At 50.6% G+C, this 18,666-nt stretch overlaps 2 protein-coding genes across 4 annotated transcripts; one reads left to right on the forward strand and one right to left on the reverse strand.

Moving 5' to 3' along the window:
- The first annotated feature begins 787 nt into the window (after positions 1-787).
- Positions 788-13,381, forward strand: LOC306670811 (aminoacylase-1). 3 transcript variants are annotated; one of them, XM_079155797.1, is made up of 16 exons: positions 788-921; positions 3,765-3,880; positions 8,010-8,121; positions 8,968-9,032; positions 9,123-9,227; positions 9,518-9,612; positions 9,920-9,996; positions 10,088-10,177; positions 10,278-10,334; positions 10,809-10,882; positions 10,967-11,016; positions 11,119-11,263; positions 11,367-11,435; positions 12,047-12,126; positions 12,266-12,326; positions 12,410-13,381. In XM_079155797.1, the coding sequence occupies exons 2-16, from the start codon at positions 3,785-3,787 to the stop codon at positions 12,572-12,574; spliced, it is 1,341 nt and encodes a 446-aa protein (XP_079011923.1). In that variant the 5' UTR covers positions 788-921; positions 3,765-3,784; the 3' UTR covers positions 12,575-13,381. The 3 variants fall into 3 exon arrangements, with proteins under 3 accessions (XP_079011923.1, XP_079011922.1, XP_079011924.1); XM_079155796.1 differs by lacking the exon at positions 788-921 and adding an exon at positions 3,501-3,633; XM_079155798.1 differs by lacking the exons at positions 788-921; positions 3,765-3,880 and adding an exon at positions 7,370-7,617.
- Positions 13,382-15,620: 2,239 nt separating this feature from the next.
- Positions 15,621-17,970, reverse strand: RPL29 (ribosomal protein L29). Its single transcript, XM_079155809.1, has 4 exons — positions 17,833-17,970; positions 17,383-17,427; positions 16,995-17,059; positions 15,621-16,125 (listed from the first exon to the last, which is right to left on the reverse strand). Exons 2-4 carry the CDS (start codon positions 17,417-17,419, stop codon positions 15,739-15,741), a joined length of 489 nt encoding a protein of 162 aa, XP_079011935.1. The 5' UTR covers positions 17,420-17,427; positions 17,833-17,970; the 3' UTR covers positions 15,621-15,738.
- Positions 17,971-18,666: the final 696 nt, after the last annotated feature.

Genomic DNA, 18,666 nt, shown 5'->3' on the forward strand with positions numbered 1-18,666 from the left:
AGGATGCGGGCTCTTTCGGAATCGCATCCCTGCTCTGCTCCCTTCCTGCCCACCATCGCCCTCATCTCCAGTCAGGACTGCCCAGGCCGAGTAATGCGCCTTGCATGGAGTTAATGATCTCAGGTTTGAGTGCAGGGCTCCGCCAAAGTTTAGCCCGGTGATCTTGATCGTTTTCCCAACTCCTTCAAGCCTGTTTCCTCGCTTGTAGAATGGGTGGAATGTTGCCCACTTCTGCAGGGTAGTAATAAGAAACGAGTTCTGTGCATTCTGCACAGCTTCCTTGTGCGGAGTCTGGGTACCACGCGGAGCCCTGAACCTGGGACGGACCAAATGTTGGTCACACATCGCCAACCAGGAAAGATTGCATGAGCAGACAGAAACTCAAGCCTCACTCCTGGATGTGTGTGTGTGTGTGTGTGTGTGTGTGTGCGCGCGCGCTGCATAATAACAAATACTATCTGGCATTTACACAAGGAGGCCTCTATGCCAGGCTGAGAGACTTGGTTAAATCCTAGGACAGCCCTGTACAGTGGGTCCTTTCCTCGATCTCACTGTACCGACAGAGAACTGAACTAAAGTGAAGATGTTCTGGTAAGAAGAATCCGAGGGCTCTCCGCCAGCTCTTAGGGCCAAAACTATTAGGAAATTGAGGACCGAGCGGGTCTGGTTGGGTCTTTGTGCTCAGGGACGCCATCCGCAGTCCCTTCCTCTGGAACTATTTGCTAACTAGGAGCTCGGCCTGCCAGCTGCAGACTGCGCAGGCGCGCTTCGGTGGCCTCACTCGTCACTGCCTAGTCACCGAGCCGCGGACCGGGTGACGGAGGCAGCGCCATGTCCGCGGCGCTGTTTGGCTCCTGGTCCCGCCTGGGCGGGAGCGGGCCCCGCCCCTCGGTAGCCAGCCGGGTCGTCAGGGCCGGCCCGGTGAGTGTCCCCTGGGAGGAAGTCTGGCCCCGGGGCGGGCCATCTTTCGCCGGCCTCCTGGGGCAGAGTCCTACTGAGGGGGCCCGCTCTGGGGCAGGGAGTGTACGTGTGTTCGTGTGTTGTGTGTGTGAGCACGCAAGTGTCTGCCTGTAGCCTGTATTCTTGGGGCTGTGGGTATGTGATGTGTGCGCTTGTGTATCTGTCAGTCTGTTTCTTAGCACTGATATGGGGGCGGTGTATTGTTTGCTCTATGCGTGTCTACTTTTGGGTATTTCTTTATGTGTGATTATCTACTTGTGTCTCCCTGGGGGTGCATTTCTGTCTGCCTGTGCTTGTGTGTTTCTTATGTGAGTGTAGTTTTAGGATTGTGTGTAACAGTGTGCTTGGGTATTTCTGAGGGCTGCATGTGGGTTGTTTTAGAGTTTTGTTTTTTTTGTGGGTTTTTTTTTTTTTTTTTTTTCCAGTCATACTGGAGTTTGAACACAGGACCTTGCACATGCCGTGCAAGCCTCTACCATTGAGCCACATCCAAAAAATTTTTTTGACTTTGAGATAAGGTATTGCTAAATTGCCCAGGCCGGCCTCAAATTCGTAATCCTTGTACCTCAACCTCCCAAGTGGCTGGGATTACAGGCATGAACCAGGGCGCACTACACATGTCGTTCTGAAAGAGTGTGTGAGTTCACTGTCAGTCTTCCTGTTGCCTGGCCGTGCGCGTGATTTCGAGAGTATTTTTACCAGGGATTGACTGGGCAAGGTCCAATGGGTGCGCAAAGAGGCTGCTTGTGCGTACAAGGAATAGCTCATGCAAAAGAAAAGCGTATAGGGTCAAGACTGTCTATGTGCATGTGGGGACACATGTCGTCGACGCAATATTTAGGTGGCCTAAAGTCGGCACTTTACTCACCACCCCGCCCATCCCAACCCCATCTATAGAGCAACAGGTTGCAGGAATTCTGCAAAGTTCATAACTGCTGCACCCTAGATTGCCAAAGCAAGGACCAAAGCCCCGCCCCTCCCTCCTGCGAGAGGCGCCCCAACCTCTCAGCAGACCCCAAAGCTCAGTCTAGTAGGAATCCGGATTAACGCTGCGTTGCAGGTGCTTCATTGTGGGTACGTGCCCTAGGCTGTTCGTGACTAGGAAGAAAAGAAGAGCGCTCTGTTTCTCCACCTGGCTTCTAGTTTTCCATCAGCACTAAAGGAGCTGCCACTACCCACCTATCGCCTGACTCTGGAACCCCAGGGTGGGGGTGGCAGGAGGCGCGGGGTTGGGGGACATTTCCCTAAAATGTCCCCCAGAGGGGTGAGTGACCCAGGACTGGTCTCGGGCTAACTCTGACTGGCACCTAGCTGGTGCTCAATAAAGATTGTTTACCAGAATCCCAGGAGGAGGCAGGCTGTGTTCATCCTAGGCCCAAGAAATGATGATAGGGACAAAGCCCACCTCCCCTTAAATTCCCTGTATTATTTAAATCTCACAGAAGAATTGGGAGAGCAACCAGAATTATACCATTTTACTGACATAAAGACTCAGGGTCAGGAATTGGCCGAGACTGGTCTTAAAGTCAGGGCTACCTGACCTGTTTGGGTTCTGCCACTAGGCTGGCAAAAGCCCTATACTGGAGGAGTCCATGAAGCAAATCCTTTGGTGTGAACCTGTATGTGTGTCTGTATATGGGGGTGGTGGCATTCATCTCTCCAACCTCCAGCTGCCTTTTCCATTTCTAGGTGAACCACGCTCCTCCCTGGCCCCACACCGATTCAGGCCTCAGCATTTCCTCCATCACCAACATTCTCTGTGAGCTTCCCAACGACAGCTGTGGTCAACCATTAAATATTCCCATCAACTGTAAAACACATTCTGATTTTAGCAGTATTATATACAGAGTGATAAAATGAACTATTTCCAAACCTGCCATCAGTGGATGGTCTCTTCAAATAGTCTTTCTCCTTGAAAAGCCCTCACCACTCTGTCCGGCAGTGAGGCTGCAGTTCATCCATTGTCTCCCATTTCCATGCTTTCCTTCTTCCAAACCAAGTGTGACCTGAGGGTTAGGAGTCCAGCCCTGGGTTCAAATCCTAGTTCCCCCTTCTTGCTACTTGAATAATAGAATTCACCTCTTGGAACCTGAATTTCCTCATTTGTAAGTGACCTATAATTATGTCTGTTCTTTAATGTTCTTTGTGGACCTCCTTGTTGTGAGAAATTGAGCAAGAGCCTGCTGTTATAAGTGCTTGAAGTAGGTTTAACTGTCAGGGATGATGGTCACTGAGCATGCTGTGTGCTAGAGGGACAACTCAGATGCACCTCCTCACACTGTGGGGGTTTGAGCCTTTGTCCTAGCATATGGAGTAGCTGAGTATTAAACCCCCAGTCCTTTATCCAGAGCAAGGGAAGGGCCAGGGTCTTCCTCTGTGGGGGGCTTCAGGTTGGGGTTTGGGGATGGGACCCTTTGTAGGGGCTCAGCCTTGCCTCTTTTCCTTCTCCCTCCTCCTCCAGACTGCAGTACAGACCTGCGTGAGCCAGTATTGGGCTGCTCTGCTGGGCCTAGGTCTATTGTTCATGCTGCTACTGTATGTGGGACTACCTGGCCCCCCTGAGCAAACTTCCTGGCTCTTGAGAGAACCAAATGTCACAATCCTGGTTGGTCTTGCCCCAGGAAACTCTCCCGTCTTTTACCGTGAGGTGCTTCCACTCCACCGGACACACAGGTGGGTGCTGACCTGAGGGACCCTGGCTTGACTCAGGGTACTCAGGACCTAAGAAGGCAGTAGGAAAGCCTAGGAAGAAAGAACAGTAGGCTGCCTCAGATTTCAGGATGTATTTCCTTGTATGCCTGCAGGGTAGAGGTGGTGCTGCTTCATGGAAAGGCCTTTAACTCCCACACATGGGAGCAGCTGGGCACACTGCAGCTACTGTCGCAGAGGGGCTACCGGGCTGTGGCCCTTGACCTTCCAGGTGAGCACCCCCACCCCTGGATCTAGGGAGGCAAGAAATAGCAATTACAAGGAGGGCAGATTCCCAGAAGGGGAAATTGGAGGGGTAGGGAAGCATTATGGTAAGGCGTGGGAGCCCTCTGAACCCCAGTGTCTGGACAAGCAGTCACAACACAAGATGGCACCATGAAAATGTCTATGTGTATACAAATGTGTATTTGTATTTTCTTCCTTGAAAACTACAGTGTGCTTGTCAGAGCCAATAGAAATATGACACAAACTCTGTAACTTTGTGTTTAACTACACAAATGATTTGTGCTATCATTCTACATTAGCAACCCCCCCACTACCCTTCCTCTTTCCTTGGTGCTGGGGATTCAACCCCAGGCCTCGTGCATGCATGCTAAGCATATGCTCTACCACTGAGCTACACCCTTAACTGATACTATCATTCTTGTCTTTAAAAAAAAAAAAAAAATCACAAAACAGTGAATACTTCAGAGATTGTACCACATTTCTCTCCCTCTCTAAGCAGCTGGGGGTTGCCAGACCCTCTCCTCAGCATTTCCATACATAGAAATACAGATGATATGCAGGATAGTGTGGGGATAGTGGGGTGTGATGTTGCTGGCTCCACAAATCCATCTGTGATTTTGTTTTCTCCCCCTATTCTATGACTCATGGATTATGCTGGTCCCTGCAAACCTCCCTGTCTGTCAACTCTGCAATGTAGGCTATAGGAGGGATGGACAAACTTTGACCTGCCATTCCTCTACTGGTGGCTATGTAGATTGATTTAGAGTTTCAGTGTTAGCTGAAATCCTCAAAAACATTTTTGAACATGCTTCTTTGAGCACGGAGGCAATAATATTTTTAGGGTAGTTATTGAGAACAATTGATGGATCAAAGGACACACAATTTAAAGTTCTGAAAAAAATACTACTTCACCCTCCAAAAAGCTGTGCAGATTTATTCTCCTTTTAGTCATGTATGAAAGTGCCTGTTTTTCTACATCTTCCCCCCAAATTGGGTATTGCTAGGTGTTTTTGTTTTGGGTACTAAGGATTGAACCCAGAGGTGCTCTACCACTGAGCTAGATCACCAGCTATTTTTAGTTTTTATTTTAAGACAAGTTCTAACGAAGTTGTTGAAGCTGGCCTTGAACTTGTGATACTCCTGCCACAGCTTCCCAAGTGGCTGGAATTGCAAGCGTGTGCCACTGGCTGAAAGATGTTTTTCTAGCAGGTCTACTACATTACAAAAAAAATCACTTCTAGGAAGTTTGGGGTAGCATGTGCCATGTACCACTGGTTCCCTTGTCCATACTGTGGTGGGCAAGAAGTCTGGAGCTCCCTCAACTAGCACTTGCTGCCATTCCCAGGTTTTGGGAACTCAGCACCTTCAAAGGAAGTAAGCACAGAGGCAGGGAGGGCAGAGCTGCTGGAGCGAGTTCTGCGGGACCTGAAGGTGCAGAATGCTGTGTTAGTGAGCCCCTCACTGAGTGGCCACTACGCCTTGCCCTTCCTGATGCAAAGCCACCACCAGCTACGTGGATTCGTGCCCATCGCACCCACCTCCACGCAGAACTACAACCAGGAGCAATTCTGGGCTGTGAAGGTACTCGAAAAAGGATCTTCAAAGGTCCTGGTGGCACCCTGTTCCAATCTTTTGTTGCTTGGTGGGACATTCTTCCAACCCTGATTTTGGATGGAAGAGGTGGGGATTTGGGAGGTAATAGCTTGGGGATCAGATTCTTACCAGGCCCCAGAATCACAGCCTCTTGCCTTGCCCTGCAGACCCCAACCCTCATCCTGTATGGGGAGCTGGACCACAAACTGGCCCAAGAGTCACTGCAGCAGCTCCGCCACCTGCCCAACCACTCTGTGGTGAAGATACACAACGCGGGCCATGCCTGCTACCTCCACAAGCCACAAGACTTCCATCTTGTCCTCCTTGACTTCCTTGACCATTTGTCTTGAACTAACCCACTTCCCAGGCCCTAGGCCTGTCCTGTGCTAGGAGGGTCTGGACCACCACTCTCTCTCCACCAGGGATGCAGTCCCTGGGATTGGAGGGCAGAGGTCCAAGGGGCAGACCCAGCCAGGACATCTCATTTCACTTCACAGGCACAATAAAGAAAAATGTTTTTGTTTTGCCTGGAGAGTAACAGGCTTTTTTTTCCTGGTGTACTTTCTGAGAGGTGGGAGGGGAGGCAAGTCTGGGACTGTTGTGGGTGAAGGTGAGGGCTGAAGGAGGTACTTCAGCACACTGTGGATCTAAAAGTGAGGTGTTCACTTCCTCACTGTATGCCCTTACTTCTCTATGCCTTAGTTCAGTCATCTGTTAGACATGATGGTAACATCTAGCAGAGAGGACGTTTGTAGGATCGAATGTGTCTGGTAAACAGAGCATTTGGTCATGTGGAGCTGGGGGAAGTAGAGGTATGAGTTAATGCTGCTGTATGACCACTGGGATTGGTGGGAAATCCAGGGTCTGTGTAGCTGAGCTGCGTTTGGAATATAGAAGTTGTAGATGGAGGGATGGGGAACAAGGTTTAAGAATTAAAACAGCATTGTTACTGAATCACAAGCTTGTTGGCTCCTTTGTTATGTGTGAGTGAACAACCAGAGACTTCAACCCCAAGGGGGATGGGACAGACCCTTCCCTTACCCTCTCAGGCTTCTTGGTCCAGGGGTTGAAGTTTTCCACTCCTGCGGCTGCCAAGCTGACTCAGCCACTGGAGCAGAGGGCAGAACTGGCTGAGAGTGCAAAGAGCAGCCTGGTACACAAGTGGGCAGCTACAGTTGTGTATCCTTCAGGTGGCCAAGGGAACATCTATGTCTGTTTCTCTGTCTCTGGTGGGTGAAGAAGAGCCAGTTTGGCACAGGGCACCAAGAGTGTGCTGTTTCCCCACCTCTCATTGTCATATAGTGTCACGATTGCATCTTTTTCAGTGACATCCCATCACACTCACCAACTCACATTCATATTGTCACATATATGGTCATGCCCACTGATACAAAGGTTTGCCCACACCGTGGCGCACTCACAAAGTCACACATATTCCCAACCATGCCATGTATCCTTCATTCCTGGCACATTGTCTGGGCAGGTGCTCTGTGCCTGACCAGGGTCAGAATTCTGCGGATACGTGACCAGCTTCTTGGCGCTCACAGTGTGGAGCAGGTAGATGTTGATTAATAACTTCACTACACACGGAGCTGAGGTCTGGGAGGACCTCCTTGAACCGTCAAGGCACGAAAAGGAGAGCGGCAGGCGTCTTGCGGGAGGGGGCGGGGAAACAAGCCAGGCCTTTGCAGCCCGGCGCCTTAAGAGCTAGCTCCTACCCAACATTGTCGCTGCCACTTTTAGCAGCAGGGACCGCCCTCTTCTCCTTGGGTCCTATCCGGAGGCTGAAGGAGAAGGAGGTGTCCTCTGGGGGCGGGACCTTCTGGGGGTGGAGCCAGCCCCGAGTTTGCTGCCAGCGGGGCGGAGCTGGCGGCCGCCTGAGCTGCCCAGGGGGCGGGATCCCGATCTAAGCTCCTATAACACGGTGGAGGGCGCTAGGTTCCTACACTGCCGCAGGGATTGGGAAGGTTGTTCCCCGCAATCTACGGTTTTCGCCCCGCTACCAGGCTCTGAGCCGCGTGGTGGGCGGATCGGGGCACTTTTTATCTCGCGACCTCTCTGGACCCGGAGTCTCCGCCACTTTACGCAGCGGTCGCTGAGAGGCGAGCGCGGGCCCAAGACCAGGAAAAAGTAAGGTGGGGGGTCTTGGCTAGGGCTAGAAGTGTCTGGGATTCCCTGGCATGAAAGCCAAGCTACTGTGGAGGGCGTGGGGAGCCAGTGTCCTGATTCAGACCTGGCTCAGCAACTCCAGTTGTCTCGGAACCTCTCTAAGCCTCAGCTGTCTCCTTTATAAAATGGGCATTCAGAGACAGACTTCCTGGAGCTCTTTGGGGGATTAAATAAGAATATGCGTTGAAAACGGGCAGCACAGCGTCTGAACAGAATAGGGGCTCCACAATAAGGTGTCCTTTCCTTGTGGAACTTCCGGGGAACCTCAGTAGGGAAGGCCTGTGTGCAGGTATGTGGAGTCCACTGGACCCCAGCTGCTGGGAGGGATAGTTCACTGTTCACTTTGCCCTCAGCTCACCACGCTCAGAGCCATGGCCAGCAAGGATCCTGAGTCCGAGCACCCGTCTGTGACGCTGTTCCGCCAGTATCTGCGCATCCTCACTGTCCACCCCAATCCTGACTATGGTGAGAACACGGTGGTCCCAGGGCCTGTGCTCTAACCACCTCCAACTCCTGTCACCCTGCAGAGTACTACTGTAGTGCCCCAAATGGCAATGTCAGTAGATGAGGCAGTCACTTCTACTGTTGACAGCACTTTTCCCAGAGGCCGTGCTGCTCCAAATGTTACTCCTGGCAGCTGGTTAAGGAACAGGCTCACCTCACTTCCCAGATCAGGAGTGGTATGGGGAGAGGCCCATAAGGAGAGGCCCTTCACGGAGCCTACTGGGGCTGGACAAAGGCCCTTAGGAATCAAGATTGGTAGTTGGGAACTGTGTACAAGGATCCAAATTTCTGCCCCATGATTTGTCAGCTGAGAGATGTTGGGTGAATCTTCTCATGTATCTGGGCCATAATTTCCCCAACTTTTAAGAAGAATAACACCTGAAGCTGGACATGGTGGTGCACACCTATAATCCTAGCTCTTCGGGAAACTGAGGCAGGAGGACTGCAAGTTCCAGGCCAACCTGTCTCAATAGAATTTTAAAAGGGCTAGAGATGTGACTCAGTGATAGAATGTTTGCCTAGCATTAGCAATGGCCCTGAGTTCAATCCCCAGCATCACACACACACACACACACACAAAGAATAACACCTGCTTCCAGTCCTGAACTTTACTCTTGTCTTCCACAAAGTCACACACTGACCAAAAAAACCTTTCTCCTTGGGGACAGAAATGCATCTGAAGGCATCCGAGGGATGTGGAATTGTGATGGGGAGGCAGCAGCCCATTTCTGGGTCTGTTCTTGGATGCCTGGGCTGGTGAAAGCTATGGGTAGGCAGAAAGAGCCCCAAGATTCTCTATGTCCCCAGGGCCTGCTGTGGCCTTCTTTGAGGAGAGAGCCCATCAGATGGGCCTGAGCTGTCAGAAAGTGGAGGTGAGCCTGGGGCCCTGGGTGGGGAGGGGCAATGGGCCTGGGGCACCTCCTCATTCTGCACTGACCAGCTTCCCTTTTGACCCTCTCTAGGTGACACCTGGCTATGTGGTCACTGTGCTAACTTGGCCAGGCACTAACCCTACACTCTCCTCCATCTTGCTCAACTCCCACATGGATGTGGTACCTGTCTTCAAGGTATGTGTGGAGGGGCATGTGCAGGCCTAGCTTACTCACAGAATGTAGACCTCAGAAGTCCAAGCTTCTGGTCCCAGCACTAACTCTTTTCTTTTTTTTAATAGCATTTAAAAAAGTTTGTTCTAATTGATGCAGCACTAACTCTTGACATCTGTATGCCATTATTCCACTCAAGCAGTCTTTGTCCAGCATTGATTCTGTGCCAGGTGGTGATCAGCTACCTTCTTCAGTCCTCTTCTGTACCCCTCACCACCCTTCCTATCACCTCTTCTTCCCATACCTACCCACAGGAACATTGGAGTCATGACCCCTTTGAGGCATTCAAGGATTCTGAGGGCTACATCTATGCCAGGGGCACCCAGGACATGAAGAGTGTCAGCATTCAGTGAGTATTCTCTATTCCCAGTCCCCCACAGTGTTCCCACTGGACCAATAGACTGACCCAGGACCTAGGAGTGTGATTGAAGAACTTCAGTGCTAAGAAAGATCTTGACCCCTACCTTGGGCAAGAATTATTTCCATTACCATTGCATGGATGGGAAGACTGAGGTTCAGAGATGGGCAGGGACTTTCTGGAGCACTTGCCAGGTCATAGCAAGGTAGGACTGCACTTGCTAGCACTGCTGGCCCTGCTTGCTGGGCCACTCTAAGCACCTAGTAGCTCCTGTAGCACTTGGCTTATGTCCCCTCAGGTACCTGGAAGCTGTGAGAAGGCTGAAGTTCGAGGGCCACCGTTTTCCTAGAACCATCCACTTGACCTTTGTGCCTGGTAGGAGTGACTTGTGGAGGAGGGCAACTTTGGGGAAGGAAGGGGTGTGTCAGTGGGTGGCCCCCTCATCACAAGTCCCGTGCTTTTATAGATGAGGAGATTGGGGGTCACAAAGGCATGGAGCTGTTTGTACAGCGACCTGAGTTCCAGGCCCTAAGGGTGGGATTCGCCCTGGATGAGGGTGAGTAGGTTGGCAAGCTTCCAATCAACCAGGATGGAAGTAAGGAGACTGCTGGTGGGGGCTAGGTCACTCCATTCTCTGAACCTCCTTTTCCCCTCAGGCCTGGCCAACCCCACTGACGCCTTCACTGTCTTTTATAGTGAGCGGAGCCTCTGGTGTGAGTATGGGCCTGGAGGGCAGGGTTTGCTATATATATGGGTGACCAGAAAGCAATGGCCTACAAAGGATCACATATTGAGTTGAGTCCTGAATAGGCCTGGAAACCAGGGCCTCTGCCTCTCACCCCTTCCTGCCTATTCTCCTCTTTCCTGAGCTTCTGTTTTTTGGGGTATTTTTTGTTTGTTTGTTTGTTTGTTTTTTGGTGGTGCCAGGAATTGAATCCAGGGCCTTGTGCATGCAAAGCAAGCACTCTACCAACTAAGCTGTATCCCCAGCCTCTTTCCTAAGCTTCTGAGGGCAAGTTCTGACTATGGGCAGGAACAGCTCTATGTTATGATTCCAAGCAGGACAGGGCCCTGTCAGAGGTGCTTGGAATAAGGGGGACACCTGGGCCCATCCCAGGGATGACTGCATCTCCAGCCTTCTCATGCCAAAAATACTCTCTTCCTCTCTTCCCTCTACATCTCCCCAGGGGTGCGGTTTACCAGCAGTGGGAAGCCAGGCCATGGGTCACGCTTCATTGAGGACACAGCAGCAGAGAAGTTGGTGCGGAATGGTCCTTGGTGAATCTGGGTGTTTGGGAGGTTCTATCCTGGGGCCACTCTCACATCTCACCTCATGCTCTCCTAGCACAAGGTTGTGAGCTCCATCTTGGCATTTAGAGAGAAGGAGAGGCAGAGGTAAGGCAGCCTGGGAATGGGGTGGGGTGGGGGTGGCCCTGGGGGGCTGAGAGAAGAGGGAGGCTGAACCACTTTCTTTTATCTGTTTACTCCCAACTAAAGGCTGCAGTCAAACCCTCACCTGAAAGAGGGGGCCGTAACTTGCGTGAACCTGACTAAGCTAGAGGGTGGTGTGGCTTATAATGTGGTACCTGCCACTATGAGCGCCAGCTTTGACTTCCGTTTGGCACCGGATGTGGACCTGCAGGTGCTGCCTCTGCCTGGGTTAGAGGGAGAGAACCTGCACCTTTTATCATGCCCTGGAGGCTCAAAGAATTGCCTAAGGGGTCGGCTTGTTTCCCTTCTCTCAGGCTTTTGAGAAGCAGCTGCAGAGCTGGTGCCAGGCGGCTGGTGAGGGTGTCACCTTCGAGTTTGTTCAGGTGCCAACTTGGGACCTATCTATGATGGGATAGTGTTGGGACTGGGGAAAGACTGGGCTTACCAAATGTGTGACGGTATGGGAGTGTGTGCTATGTGTATCTGCATATATCTGGGCATTTGAGAGACATTTTATCACTCAATGAGCATTAGATGTAAAGGCCATTGTGGGTGCTGGGATATATAGTGGGGAGAAAAATTAGGCTTATTTCTTACCCTCATAGTCCTCAGAGCATGAAGGGGAGAGACAGATATTGTCAAATATTTACTTAGTATTGCTTTGATATGAGTGTGTACACGTTATCCAGGAAAGGGGAGAAACTCAGAACATTTAATCTGGTATTGGACCAGTGGTCTGGGGGAGCCATCTTGAGGAAGGGGTACTTGGGCTGGGATCTGAAGGATGGACAGAGGTAAGTAGATGGAAGGCGTGGAAAGGTCCTAGACATAGGGCATTTGAGGTCCTGGAAGATGGCCTGTGGCTGCACTGACCACCTCAATGTCTCTCATAAATGGGAATGAGGTGTGCCCTGTACCAGGCATGACCTACTCTTGAGAAATAGGGTGAGATGCGCAGGCCTGTCCTGATCCTGCCATCCTTCCTCTCCTCCAGAGGTGGATGAAGCCCCGAGTGACACCTACTGATGATGCAAACCCCTGGTGGGCAGCTTTTAACCGGGCCTGCAAGGACATGTGAGCACACCCACCAGCCCTCACACAGCCCTCACACAGCCCAGCAACCTGCTTCTCTCCCTGCCTTCCTTTACCCCTCTAATTCTTCCCTTGCCCTCTCCTCTATCCCCTTTCATTCATCAGGCTCTTCCATCTGCAGGAACCTCACTCTGGAACCTGAGATCTTCCCTGCTGCCACTGACAGCCGCTATCTCCGTGCGGTGAGCTGATTGCACTACAGTGCTGGGCAATGGGCTGGTCTGAATGCAGGTTTTCCCCTAATAGCTCTTTCCTGCTCTTGCAGGTGGGGATCCCAGCTCTGGGCTTCTCACCCATGAACCACACGCCTGTGCTGCTGCATGACCATGATGAGCGGTTGCATGAGACGGTGTTCCTCCGTGGGATTGACATATACACACGCTTGCTATCTGTTTTGGCCAGTGTGCCTGCCCTGCCCAATGAAAACTGAGCCCTATACCCTTCAGTCTGCCCCAGAGCTGTCATCCCAACCAGTACCAAGTACATTACTGGTTCCTCTGACCAGTAATGTAGTCTGATTGGACAAAGGCTGCCTCTGAACTAACACTGCACACGTTCATGGAGAAGGGAGTCTTTTATTACTCTGGGGACATGCTGTTACCAACCAATTCCTCAGATGAGGAAACAGCCTGGCTCTGGGCCCTTTCCTACTACCCCACACTGCTCTGTGCCCTTAGGACATAACACACTGTCCGGTACCTCTCAGCCACATCTGCCTAGCAACAAGGGGCCATAGTTCCTGTTCTCAGTGGCCACCACACTTCTGACCTGAGGTCAGGGATACTGTTCCCATCAAAAAGGGACGAGTGTAACAACAGCAATTCAGAAAGCCGAGTCAGAAAGATCTCAAGTTTAGGCTCAGGCTTAGCAAGACCATTTCAAAACACTGGATCCCTTGTCAGAATCCAATCTGACATAACTAAAGCCACCTGGGTCATAACCATTTACCTGCCAAACAACCCTGCTACACACTCAAACTCACAGGATAAATCAAGCTATTAAGGTAGTCAGCTAGCTTAACTGTCATTTGACATATTAATAGTTTTTGTTGCTTCCCCCGCTCCTCCACCACACACACACTTCTTTTTGAGAAAGCCCAGGCATATCCCAGTTGGCTGTGGGCTACCTTTGTTTAGCATATCCACTCCTTCCTCCTGCCTCAAGGTGCAGGGACCCTCCTGTTGCTGCCCAAGACTTCTTTCCTTAGCCCTAATAAACTGCATTTTATGCAATCCTGGATTTATCTCTATTTGGTTTCTCAGCACCTTACACCTTTGGTGATTTGTTCCCATACATGTATACTAGGTTTTTCTTGAACAGCCATGGTAGGACCCCAGGCTCAGCTACAGCCCCAAGGGCTAAGCCTACTCCTCTTCCTGATCTACCTGTCCTGACCTCCATGAACATGGGACAGGGGCGAGGGATGACTTTAAGTACCTAGCTGTGGAGGAAGAAGTCCAGAGCCTGGCTCTCAGACTGCAGACTGTCAATAGTAATAACTCCTGCTCAGTTGCAAAGACCAAGGACTTTGACCTTGTTCACTGAACCCTCAGGGTAGCCTTTGGGACAGAGGTCACACTAGAGATGCAGTCTGAAGCTCCATTGCCAACAGGGTGGTCTAACTAGAGCTTAGAGATGGAGTCAACTCAGAGTGATGCGTAGTTGAAGCCCCTGACCTGGAGGTTGGGGCCTAACCTTCCCTTACCCTCCAGGCTGGAGCCGGTTTTCACTACAGAAAAGAACCTCCACACCACCTATCTGGGGCATTTGGACATTGTCCTGCTCTGCAAGTCATCAGCCACCTTCAGCACACAAAACCTGCTCTTACTTCCTTTAAAGACCCTACATGCATTTGATTCCCTGGTAAGGGGCAGGTGGCCATCCAGAGCTAGCACACATTCTTGGTTGGGCATTCTAAACAAACTGGGTTTAAGTGCTACCACCTGGTATTGAAAAACCCTACTTCTTGGGGTTGACATGGACCACCTGGGTTCAAATGCTACCTCTAGCCCTTCTTAGCCACGATTCCTCACCTGTGTAACAAAAATAACATCTGCACCCACTTCAGAGGTAGTGAGAAAGACCACCCATCAACAGAGGGGAAAAGGGTCTCAGCAAAGTAATGGAGGGAGAGAAGACTGGGAGATCAAGCTTCTGAAGCCAGTTGGTCCAGGTCATGATAGCTGCTAGACTCAACCGCAAAAGGTGTTTTCTCTTGTGCCAACAGGCCCTCACCCCACCACCATTGTGCTAACGAAGGATGAGAAATCACTTTTCTCCTGGTTTTGCTGATGACAAAATAGACTGGCCTCCTTTCTGAATCCTATATCCCACCAATCACCTATAGGGATGTATCAAGCCTGTAAAAACCTCTACAACAGCAGTTACCCTCACTCGGGACCACCTCCCTCAGCTCTGCCATTACTCTAATAAATTGTTACTTCACTCTCATTCTTGTGTCCATGAATTTTGTTCCTTGAATTCACATGACAGCCATGTTCCATATTACAGAAGGAGTATGTCACAGGTTGCACCCACTACTCTGGCAGTAATAGTACCCCATTTGAGTATCCAGTGACTAAGGTTGGGATGAGGCTTTGAGTGTGTGTGGGGGAGGCGTACAGGGAATGAACCAAAGGGCACTCTACCACTGAGATACATCCCAGCACTGTTAATTTTTCATTTTGAGACAGGGTCTTGCTAAATTGCTGAGATTGGCTCCAGTTGCTTTTGAAGAAAGTGTAGACAATCACAGCCTCTGGGACAGAAGTCTCTTTTGCTAGCAAAGCAAAACTTTCTCCTTCCTTCAAAAATAAAAAAAGATTTAAGTGTAAGCAGTAAATGCTTCAACTAGTACCAGGGATTGATCCTAGGGTCACTGATCCACCAAGTCAGCCTTTTTGAGACAGTGTCTTGTTAAGTCCATATGACACTAAGTTGCTGAGGTTGGTCTGGAACTTGGAATCCTCCTGGTCTCAGGCTCCCATGTTGCTGAGATTAGTTATGCACCACACCTAACCCAACTGGTGCCTTCATAGAAAACCTCTGGAGATACTCATTATTTCACTACTTATTCCACTAACTACTCTGAGGATTTTAAGACCCCGCAGGTAACCAGGCACAGTGGCACACAACTGTAATCCCAGCAGCTCAGGAGACCGACGCAGGAGGATTCCAAGTTCAAAGCCAGCTTCAACACCTTACTGAGGCATTAAATAACTCAGCGGGACCCTGTCCATACATAAAAATGTTTTTTAAAAAAACAGCTCAAGTACATAATTCCTCAACAGGGCCCCTTCCAGATTTCTCCCTTTCTTTAGCAGCTTACCCAATTTGTCAAACAAGGTGTCCTAGCTACTCTGAAGCTCTGGCCATTCTTGACTGACCCACACACCACCATCCACAGAAGGCTCAAGTCTGTTTCCATTCCAAAGAAGGCAGCAACCCCACCCAACCTCTGGACAACAGACACAGGCTAACGGATCCTGCCTCTGGATTTATTTATACAAACAGCACAGGAGGACACCAGTCCCCATAGATAGGGGCTCAGGGGTCACACCAGTCCTTCTGTCCTCACATTCACAGAGGTTTTTATTATGGAGCCTTTGCAGGGACCTGGGCACCCTTGGGGGCCTGGGCACTCTTGGGGGCGGGAGCCGGAGCTGATGCTGATACTGGAGCTGGAGTTGTAGCCTGGGTCTTGGCTTGGGCTTTGGCCTTTGGCCGACAGAGCCTGCGCTCCCTGGCCATGTGGGCACGAGCACGCTTCCCATGCTTGGGATGGGCAAGCAAGGCAAGGCGATCAAGTTTGCGGCTGGCACCCTTTGGCATCTTGGGCTTAACCTCCTTAGGCTTTACCAGGGCTTTGACAGCCTCAGCACGTGCACTCATGGCCTTGGCATTGTTTGCCTGCATCTTTTTCAGGCCCTTCTTGTTGTGCTTCTTGGCAAAACGCATATTTCTCAGGAACTTGGGGTCTACCTGGAAAGCAAGAAAGGTATAGATGACAACACACAAGGGTCCCCAAGTCATGCCCTGGTGTCCCTTTCCCTAAGGGTCCCTGGCATTCTAAAGTCAGCATTAAGTCAACCTTAAATATGGAAAGTCAATCCTTTAACCACCACACACCCACAAGGAGCAAATATTCCACCTGGCTAATGGTGTGCACGTCACATTTCCAAGGTCACACATCCAGAGCCTAATAAAGCTAACAGTCAAATGTGAACGCATTTGTACAAAGAAAAGCTGACCTCTCTGCCAAAGTTGTAAGGCATGCATTTCCTACATGAGTTCAGCTTAAAAAAAAAAAAAAAATTTTTGCCCCTGAAATCCCCTCAGAGGATATTCCCTTTCCCTTTACAAGAAGGTATCAATACCAAGCCTACTTCAACAGATTCACACCACAGATCAGAGAGCAAGAGTATGGGGGAGGAACAGAGTAGGGACAGGCTCAGGTCTCCCCTAGAACCCCTGACATAGGAAGTCAAACTGCCCCTAAGCCTAGTACTTGTTCAGATAAAGATCATAAAGCTAGTCAATGTGGAAAAGGATGGCAAGGTACCCACTATGGCAGGACTGGCTCCCCTAAGGGCTCTGGATTGGCAAGGGAAATGGCCCTCAGGAGGTAGGTTACATGGAGGGCTGGGGAAGGTCAAGGAAAACTTTTTTAGGTCTGACACACAGAGAAAGGAATTGTGGGGTCAACAAAGCAGGAAATTCAAGGGACAGTTAACAAGAGCACTCAGGCAGAGGCTGAACTTGGGGGGGCGGGGGGACTACACAAAAAGGCCCTGGACATGCACCTGGAGCTGGGAAGGGACATTTTTATGTTATTTAGCATACATACTTACCCCCTTAAGAGATTCGTATCTCTGTGATCGGGGTTTCTTGATTCCATTTCTGTGCCATTTTCGGGCTGGGGAGCGGGAAGTGGGTAAGAAAGGAATTAGACCAGAAATTTTCTCTAATAACACTAACTAGTATCCCAGCTGGCAGGCTTAGGAAAACCATTGTTTCCCAGAGCAGATCTTGTGAACTGAAAAACTCCTTGTCGCTGAATACAAAGTAGTATGGGTTTCTCAAGTGGATACCTGGCTCCTAAATGTATAACTTCGAAACACTGGCTAAAAACAAAATCAGCTCCAGCTCACCATGGTAATGTATCCCCTCTATGCTCTAATATACCCAAACCAATCTTTGCCAGGCTATGGGGCAGAAAGCCAGGGTCAAGAAACTTACATTGGTTGTGCGTGGTGTGGTTCTTGGATTTGGCCATGTCTGCACCTACAGGACAAGAGCAGAATTAAGGAGGATTGATACTGACCAAACTATATTATTATATCGTGTGCATGTGCGAATATGTAACAATGAATCCCAGTGTTATGTAAGATTATAAGGACACAGGGGAAAAGAGTAGCGTTAAGGATGAGGGCTCTTCAGGCTGCGCCAACTCTGCTGCCCTGACCTGACGGACCATGAGGCTAGAATTGAGGCTGCAGTACAGATGCACTGGATTTGCGATTTCCACCAGTATGGACTCACGAGCGTGACCCAAAGCCAGTTCTGCCTATCAAACCCAAGTAATGGTACCTTGAAGGCAACTCCCCCCGACTCAAAACGCTGCGCTCCCCAACCGAATCCCAGATCTTCCCTCTGCCATCCAACTCCTGAGCACCGCCCCCGCCCTACAGTTTCCACCCTCCACAGCCACACGGCCGATCCCCCTGGCTTCCCAGCGGCGGGCACACCAAGCTCGGGGCCCTGCGTCCGCCCTTACGCCGCGGATGGCATCAGATGCCGCGCAGCCAACACACCGTAAGCCGCTGCTCCCAGAGCGGTTGAGACCGGAAGAGGAAGAGAAAGGTCTCAGTGCAGGCCGGGGAATAGGTCCGACGACAACGGAAGGCAATTCTTGAAGAGGTTCCCCTCAGCATCGAGGGAGGAAAAAAAGTTCCGAGGCCCGGAAGGGCGCGAGCTAGATGGAGAGGCGGTGCCACGAGTCTGGCCCCGCCTCCTTTCCTCGGCCTCCACCCCTCTTCCTTTGCCTTCAGTTCCTCCAAGACCTGGCTCATGGCGGTTGGTCTCCTTAAAGATCCCAAGGAGATGGATGTTGGGGAGTGACAGGAGATCTGTGTTCTTTTTAAAAAAAAAAAAAAAAAAAAAAAGCACGCCTGGTCCCTGCGTGGAAAATGCACTGTGGCAGACAGAGGGGAGGAGGAAGAGTTGTGAGGAAGAGTCTTGTCCTAAACACCAGGGGAAGGTGATGGCTGCCTGAGGGAGAGAAAAGAGGCACGGAACCAAAGACTTGGGCTTAAACGTTGGGTGAACGGTGATCCTTTTGTCATTTTGTTTTGGAGGGGGTGATGATCCAGATGTTTCTTTTCATATGCATTAAATGTGAGATGACATCCAAGTTGAGTAAACATTGCTGCCCAACAGCTCGGTTGCCCTCTATGACTCTCCCCACCCGCTACAGTTCATTCACCTCACAGCCTGGGACGCTGAAGGCCTTTTTAAAAAGAC

The sequence above is a fragment of the Sciurus vulgaris genome, assembly GCF_902686455.1.
Source record: "Sciurus vulgaris genome assembly, chromosome: 10".
Taxonomy (NCBI): domain Eukaryota; kingdom Metazoa; phylum Chordata; class Mammalia; order Rodentia; family Sciuridae; genus Sciurus; species Sciurus vulgaris.